Raw genomic sequence first — 9,259 nt, forward strand, 5'->3', positions numbered from 1 at the left:
TTAATTATTTATTAAAATAAAATATATATTAAAAATAAATTAAATTATATATAAATATATAATAATTAATTTTAATACATAAATAATATTTTTAATTTCATATTATTGATTGATTTTGATAACTGCATTTAATTTTTATAGTTAAAACTTGAACGAATCATCGCAGTTTTAAAAGTAAATGACTTCATCCATCATTTTAAAAATAGAAAAGTTTAAGGAGAATAACTTTTGTATTTTGTGATAAATATTTAATTATTAAAAAATAAATAATTTTTATTATTAAATATAATTTTATATTATTAAAAATATTATTGATGATAAATTAATAATTACAAAATTTCAAAGTTGCTTATGGGAACACTCCTCTTTAAAAAATGAGTAATTAAATATTTAAATTGGCTCACTGGAATATTAAGGAAAAAAATGATGTCACGGGCATGCACATATAGTTGCCACGTAAAAGAGAGAAACCATCAGATTCTAGAAACGTGTTAATCTAATCGCAACCCCTTCCTTTTAAAGAAACCGCCTTCATCTGCAACTTTATCTCACTAGCTTCTTGCAACACTGTTACACTTCATTATTGTCTTTCAAGTTTCAACATATCCCATCTTAGAGAACTGAAAAGAGCTTACGAGTTCTTGATAAAGGTAATTAGTGCAATTATTAGCAAATAGCAATGGAAGACGTTGGTTCTGCATCAACCTCGAGGACGACAAATCATCATCAGAAGAATAAGAACTCGTTGTTCTCTCGCATGAAGAGGGGTTGCTTATATTTTGCAGTTTCTGTAGAAGAAAGTTTTAGATATGTAAAAGCCTTCTTCGTGGGTCAGGTAATTCCTAATCTAATTAACGAAACCCTTTTTCATTTGTAGTAGTAGTAGTATTAGTATCTAATATAGCACTCAAAATAATCAAACTGAAAAGTTCATCTAAGCACCTAAAATATTAATTTAATGCATAAATTTATAAGACTTCACTCAAAATATCATGAGTTTTATTTATTGATTATTTATTATTATATATTTGGGTGGTGTGTGGAAACGCAGTCAAAGGTAATTACAGCAAGAAATGAGAAGGAAGCAAGTGCAGCTGAACTTGAGGCTACAAAGATGCAGGTTGAGGCTGCTGATGCCGCTGAAGCAACCAAGAACAAACTCAATACAACAACTTAATTTTTCGTTTTCTCTACATACTATTCACTTTAAATAGCGTAAGGGATATTTATTTTTCTTTGGAAAAGTATGAAGAGCCAATGTATATTTTATACAATGTGTACAATGAAGTTAAATTAAAATTTGAATTAAATTAGAGGTAATTAATTAATTTTGAGTAGTTTTAAATGTGTACAATGAAGTTAAATTAAAATTTGAATTAAATTAGAGGTAATTAATTAATTTTGAGTAGTTTTCAATTTAAAATTTGAATCAAATCATGACGAGATTTTCGTCAGTTATAATAATTAATTAATTTTAAATAATTTTTAATTTAAAATTTGAATCAAATCATGATTTTCGTTAGGTATAGAATCAAATTAGGATTATCTCTCTCTTTAAATACGGTGTGAACGTTTTTTCACTCTCTTCTCGAAGCAAAAGTCGGTACAGTGCTGCTATGGTCACCAGCCGCCGTCGGATATTGCGCCGACCTTCTTCCGACTGGCGCTATCGTCCACACAGGCCACCCTCTTTTGACTAGCGCCGTCGTCCGCACATACATAGGGAGGACGCGCATATTGTGTGAGTTGAGTTTGGAGACTGTAGTAACCCAGACGTCCAGCACCTCCATCTCAGTCGGTTTGTGTTTTCTTTTTGTTGTCGGATGTTCACTTTCTCTGTGAACGTATTATTTGACTATCAAAATTTCAAAATGTTCACATTGGATGTTCGTTTTTGTATGATTTTGGATGTTCACTTTCTCAGTTTTTATGGTTGTTTATTCTTCGAGTGATTCAACAAGACCCAGACGCGCTGAGATGACGTGAGCGCGGGATTTGGGATTACAACTCACGTCGGTGATACTGACAGTTACAGGTTATGGATGTTCGATCGCGTGAGGAGTGGCGGAAGTTCTTCCGGCGAGGGTGTTGGCACGAGGAGGCGGAGCGCGACAGTTTCGGTCAGTAAAAACGGAAGTTACATGTCACAAAACTGAACAGACAACTAAAAATTAGGAATAACGATGTTTAATTTACATTATTAATACATATTAGGTCAAATAAATAGTTCATTATACATATTATATAAATATTTCATTATCTCCCTAGCGGAACTGGATATAATTTCTTTTCCTTTCTATTTTCTTCATAAGATTCTGTCACTGTTTGGTGTTTTATACTTTTTTTTTTCTTATACGCCATTTCATCTTTGTTTTTTTTTCCATTGGTCTTTTTCAACTTTCCAGTTTTCAGCATCATTTAATTAAATTTTTTCTTTTGTTTCATCATTCTTCTCTTTCTATTTTCTCGTTCGTAAGAGCCATCACTATTTCATATTCTATTTTATTTTTTTATCCCATTTTACATGTGTTTCTTTTTTTTAATTGTGCTTCTTCATTTATTTTCAGTACTATTTAATTTTTTGTTTTATTTTATTTTCAAACATAAAAAATCATAAATTCTCCTAATTATCATTTAGTCTTCGTTAGAAATGTTAGGACGTTTGATCATGTATTCATGTATCATTTTGAAATATTTTATTCATATATTTTTTATTATTTTTTAAAATTAATTATATTAGAGATATATTAAAATTAATTATTAATATCAATAATATAAAATATATATTAAAATATTAATATATATTAAAAATAAATTAAATTATATTTATATATAAATATATAAAAATTAATTTTAATAATTAATTTTAATGTATGAAAAAAAATTTTAATTTTCAATACAGGATCGTTTGATTTTTTTTTCACTATTTCTATTCTATATAATAACTCAGTTATATGTTTTTATTTTTATAAATTAAATAAATATAATAATTACTGAAATAAATAAATTAAAAAATATTTATCGAAATAAATATTTCTCTTATTTTGTGTATCTTATAAACGAGATAATTTTGTATGTATCTTGTTTATAGTGTAAACGAGATACATGTATTTTTTAAAAAAATTGAAAATAATAAAAAATATTAATAATATCAATAATCCAAATTTTTAGTAAGCAATTAGTTAATGAAAAAGTTGGTAGAAGAGATTAAAATGGAAAGATGAGAAGCTTGAAGTTGATACGAGATAAATAAAACACACAAAAGACGAGATAACCATTTGCCAATTGTTACAGGAGAGGTTGATAATTTCACGTTTTTCATCTTTCAATTTTTAGGGATGGACACAATTACCGTATGGAACCCGCTAAAGAGACAATGACCTATTTGTACAATGTGTACAATGAGTTATTGAGTTACAAAATGAACATCCCCATACTATCTAGAATAACCATCCGAATACTAGGGATAATAAACATCTTTTCAAAAGTTTATACGATAATAAACATCTTCCCAAAAGTTTATACTAATTTTGGGGTTCACCAAGGATCGAACTCCTAGCGCTCTAATACCATGTCATAATACCACTCATCTCGAAAATTTCAATTAATGGAAAAATGTAACACTAATGATTATATCTCTAATACTCCATAAACCTCCATTGTACACATTGTACAAATATTCCATTTGCTCTTCATACTTTTCCTTACCGTATTTAATCTCATCATGGAACTTTTCTGAAACACGTATGATTTTTTTATTTTTCAAATTTAAATCAATTTAATCATAATTTAATCTAAATTTTTATGTACTCTTTTTGAGTATTAATTGATCAAACATATCTATTTTAATTTTTTTTACTAACTTTTTTATGTACTAATTATATGTTAAAAGTTTGAATTTTTTGTGACTGTTAAAAGTTTGGATTATTGATATTATTAATATTTTTTATTATTTTCAATTTTTTTTAAAATACATGTATCTTATTTACAGTGTAAATGAGATATATATCTCGTTTATACTGTAAACGAGATAACGGTATATTTTGTTTACACTGTAAATAAAATACATGTAAAATTATCTCGTTTACAGTATAAATAAGATAAGAAAAGAATATATATTTTGATAAATATTTTTTAAATTATTTATTTCAGTAATTATTGTATTTATTTAATTAAAAAAATAAAAAATCCTTTGAATGGTTCTATCGTTTATAATTTGTTTCGAAATGATTTGAATGTGAGGAAAGAATTTTATTTTTTAAAAAAATATAATTTATTTTTATTTGAGATTTAATTTTATGTAGAATAATTTTTATGAGTTATTTTTTTTATAATTTTATTCTTTACAAAGAGAAGAAAGAGGATCAAATAGATGTTGGACAAAAATTAAAATAATTAATAGGAATATTTTTTACATTTGACATATTAAATTTATTTAGTGTGAGAATAATTTTAAAATAAAATCTCTTTTGGTTTGGTTTTTAAAGAGTTAATATTTAATTTAGTCTTTTAATGTGTACACAAATTTTAATTTAGCCTTTAAAGTTTTGATTATTTTTTTTTAGTCTCTAAATTTTATAAATGTGACTTAAATCAGTCTTTAGGACAATTTTTGGTACAAAAATATTAATGAAGCGTTGACATGAACAATCAAATACATGTTATGAAATTTGTAAAATAATGCCATTTTCATTTTGACGCTCAAATAACCTAAAATTGACGTCGGATCACTTGCTTTAGCAAGAAAAGTTTCACTTATAAATACCAATTAGCATTTTTTTGGGCGATTTGAGTTCCAAAACAAAAACGATATAGTTTTACAGAGTCTAATGTGGTATCTGGCCGTCCACATCAGTGTTTCGTTAACGTTTGTGTGTCAAAAATTATCTCAAAAACTAACATGAGTTACATTCGCAAAGTTTTAAGCATTAAATAGAGGCAATTAAAATTTTAAGAACTAAATTAAGACTAACATATAAATTGAGGGATCAAATTGAGTATTATCTCATTTTTAAATGAGAAAAAAGTGAAAATTAAAATTTTTAAAAAAATTCAAGTCATTCTTTTTTATTTGTTCCATAACAAGAAAAAAAATTCTAACTCTTGAATAAATTTTAATACATAGCTTTCCATACAAACTCTTAATGTTTTTTTAACAATTTATTTATCTGAATGATTGATCTAAAAATAACTGCATTTTGCGACTGAAGTTTCAAAGTGTCTAAGATTGTGTTCGTGCACCAAAGTTCTAATAAAGCAACAATCATTATAAGAAAGTCGCTGGATACCGTCAAATTTATCGACGGATTTACATGTATAAATCTCGCTGGTAATTATTTATTGACAGATTTTTTCATCCGCTGCTAATTACCGACGGATATAAACTTAATTGAAGAAATTCTAAAAGTTATTACCGTCAGATTTTTTTTTGATAAATTATTACCGACAGATTTAACTTACGGTAAATCCGACAGTAAATTTAAATTTAATTTTTTTTAAAATTTGTTTGAAATTTCAATATATAATTTTAAATATTTAAATTTAATAATTTCTAAACGAACAAAATTTAAAGTTTTATAATTTCTTATAATAATTTGTCTATAATTTTTAGTTAAAAATTCACAAACAAGTTCAAATATCAAAATTCAATATTAAAACTAAAAAAATAAGAGAATTCAATTAAGCAAAAAAAAAATTAAATTTAAAATGTACCGAACCCACAATTTAATTTTTGAAAATTTTTCATTTTAATTTTATTTTATACATATATTCACTTATATTTAAGTCTAACATACTTCAAATACAATCAGCAAAAATCATAAAAAAGCTATACATATATGAAATATGGATTAAATATATTTACAATAATAAATACCATTTCAGACAACTAACATACCTTTTATTAATAGAATAAGAAAAATAAAACTACAATAAAAGACCGAATATAAATATTTAACAAATAATTCTTGATCTTCTCCACTTGACTTGACTCCAAGAGTAGTAATCATATAGTTCAATACCTATTGTCAAAGACGTAACTGCATACCACCCAGCACCGCTGACAACTGCAACACCTGCCCTTGCTACGCCTCTCTTATCGCCAAATGAAAAAAAATTGAAGTGCCCTTAAATGTGAATCATGAGTTAGTGTGGTGGCTATTAATCATAATATTCATCTATAGACAAGATAAAAATTGAAGTCTCATTTAAAACAAAGACAAAACATCATTGTTATCTAAGATAAAAATTGTCCATTCTTTTATATGCCCTCAAGATTGGAACATCATTACTTGAGCATTTGAAGTGTTAGAGAATCATTAGAATCAATTAGTATTGTCTATATTTATATAGTATATCTGTATATTAATTGTAGGATTCTATGCCTTTATTACTCTAATTCATTTAGCACCTATAAATATCCCTTGTACATTGTACTTTTGATCACACTGAATAATACACTCTTCAGATTACTCTCTCAGTCTCTTATTTCTAACATGGTATCAGAGCCGATGGTATCAAGAGCCTAAAGTTTTTTTTTCAATGAAATTCTGTTCATAGCCTCCTTGTTTTTCTCTTCCGACAGTGCCTCTTCGTTCTCATTTTTCGATCTATTTTTGACGCTTTGGTTCATCACCTCCGGTATCATCGTGTTCTTCATTTCGTCAGTTTTTCAACGCCGCCAAGATTGATGCCAGAAGCCACCAGACGCGTCCTCACGCGCCGCCGGAAATCCGCTGCTCACCTCCATTGTTTCTCCTTCCAGACGCTTTAGCAGCCGTTGGATCTCGGCGCCAATCGGACGATCCTCACGCTTCCAAGTGCCGCGACGCCAACCCTCCTCACACTCCAGTTTTCCGCAGCCGTTGGATCGTGGTGCCGATCGCACGATGCTCGCCTTTCCACGTGTCGCGACGCAAGCCATCCTCGCGGCCCAGTAACCCGTGAACGACCCGACCCGGTCCGGTTGTCCACCCGCATTCTCCTCATCTCCAGCATGGCCTGCCGCTCCTCTCAGGCGCCGCCACGTGTCATCGCTCTGCTGACGTGGCGCTGATGTCACTGCTGACATGGTGCTGACGTGGCAGACAAGCAGGACCCTCCCTAAAGTTTTTTTTGTGAGCTTTTTCCGATTCTGCACTCCGATTTCTCATTTTCTGCTCCGAAATTGCCGTTTTCTCTCCTCTCTTTGCTCTTTGTGACTACTATCATAGAAAAGCCAGATGTTTTTGCTGCCACCGACAGAAAAGGTAAATTTTGTCAAAACTGTAACCGTTTTGTGCACTTCTTCCCCGACTATCCTTCTGTTGAATATCGCACATGCCACCAGAAAGGTCATATTAGCTACCATTGTTCACAGCTGTTCTGCCGTTACTGCAAGCTCTCGGGATATTTAATTACGGTCTGTCCTACTCGCCCACCACGTCCTGGTCCACTCAACTCGTCTCCTGTCTCTCTATCTGATATTGCATCTCTTCTTCAGCATCTTCTCTCTGTTTCTGGTAATCTTCTGCTGCTTTTTCTATCCCTCCAGGTAATTCTAAATGGTACTTTGACTCGGATTGCTTTAATCACATGTCTCAGTTGCATAATATTTTCTCGTTCATGTCTACCACTACAAATGAACCTTCTGTCAATACTGCAAATGGCTCCCTCTTACACGCAACACACAAGGGTTCTATATCCCAGTCAACTCTTAATCTTCTTGATACTTATTATATTCCCAAATTAAACTTCAATCTTATTTTTTTTGGTCAACTTGTTGATCTGGGTTTTGAAGTCACTTTTTTCGTTTCTGGTTGTCGTGTACAGGATCCTCGGACATGACAAATAATCGGGACTGGAGGTAAGGTCGGAAGGTTGTTTGAACTCGAGAATCTTCATATTTCTCCTGTACCAAATATTTGTACTGCTTCTTCTCCCTCTACCCTCCACTTATGGCATCAACGTCTTGCCCACACCTCCTTAGGAAAACTCTGTTCTCTTGTGTCTCAGGGTGTTTTAGGTCAGGTTCCAAATGAATCTTTTGATTGTATTTTTTGCCAAACTACCAAACAACCTGCTTTATCTTTTCACAATAATTCATCTCTTCCTTGCTCTCCTTTTGATCTCATTCACTCTGATGTTTGGGGCCTCGCTCCCACTGCCTCTATGGGCAGAGCTCGATACTTTGTCATTTTCATTGATGATTATTCCCGTTTTACTTAGGTTTATTTGATGACTAATCGCCATGAGTTACCTCAGATCTATATCAACTTTGCTACTATGATTAAAACTCAGTTTTCCAAGGTCATTAAGGTTTTTCGACGTGATAATGCTATGGAATACCGTGATTCCAAACTCTTAGCCTTTCTTGCAGAACAGTGTACTTTGTCTGAATTTTCCTGTCCTGGTACGTCTCAACAAAATAGTCAAGTTGAACGCAAACACCGTCACATTCTTGACTCCGTCCGTGCAATGCTCCTTTCCTCTTCGTGTCCTGAGCGTACTTGGGGTGAAGCTGTTCTTACTACTGTTCATGTTATCAATAGACTCCCTTCTTCTGTTCTTGGTAATGTTACTCCCTTTGAGCGTCTTTTTCATACCTCCCCAGATTATAGTTCTCTTCAAGTTTTTGGTTGTTTCTTCAGCCTCATGAACATAGTAAACTTGAACCTCGAGCTCGTATGTGTTGTTTCCTTGGTTATGGCACTCAATACAAGGGTTATTGTTGTTGGGATCCTCTCTCTAAACGTATTCGTATATCTCATCATGTTGTCTTCTGGGAGCACCAGATGTTTTCTCGGTTCTCATCCTTTTAGTCCATTCCTACTACTCAGTCACCTTTGTTTACTGACCCTAGTGTTGATCTTTTTCCTGGTGATGATTCTACAGATTCTATCTCGAGTGACCCTCCACAGCCTCCTGTTCTTCTGCCATCTCCATCTCCCGATGATTCCAGACCGGACGATGATCCTGCTCCTACCGTCATACATCCTCCTCCCGCTCGTTCTTCTAGGGTAAGGAATCTACCTCCTCATCTTCTTAATTACCATTGCTTTTCTACTATCCTTCATCAACATGAACCTAAGTTATTCAGAGAAGCCTCCTCAAACCCAAATTGGCAACAAACAATGCAGGATGAAATACAAGCACTTGAAAAAGTACACACTTGGAATTTGGTTGATCCTCCATCTGATCAGGAAGTTGTGGGTAGTAGATAGGTATACAAGATCAAGACTTGCTCTGATGGCTCTATTGACCGTTATAAAGCCCGCTTGGT

At 31.6% G+C, this 9,259-nt stretch overlaps 1 protein-coding gene across 1 annotated transcript; it reads left to right on the top strand.

Annotated features, from left to right (window-relative positions):
• The first annotated feature begins 568 nt into the window (after positions 1-568).
• Positions 569-1,310, top strand: LOC130940181 (uncharacterized). The gene is made up of 2 exons (XM_057868248.1): positions 569-835; positions 1,052-1,310. The coding sequence occupies exons 1-2, from the start codon at positions 680-682 to the stop codon at positions 1,175-1,177; spliced, it is 282 nt and encodes a 93-aa protein (XP_057724231.1). The 5' UTR covers positions 569-679; the 3' UTR covers positions 1,178-1,310.
• The last annotated feature ends 7,949 nt before the right edge of the window (positions 1,311-9,259 follow it).

This window comes from Arachis stenosperma, chromosome 7 (genome assembly GCF_014773155.1).
Source record: "Arachis stenosperma cultivar V10309 chromosome 7, arast.V10309.gnm1.PFL2, whole genome shotgun sequence".
In the NCBI taxonomy this organism is placed as follows: Eukaryota; Viridiplantae; Streptophyta; class Magnoliopsida; order Fabales; family Fabaceae; genus Arachis; species Arachis stenosperma.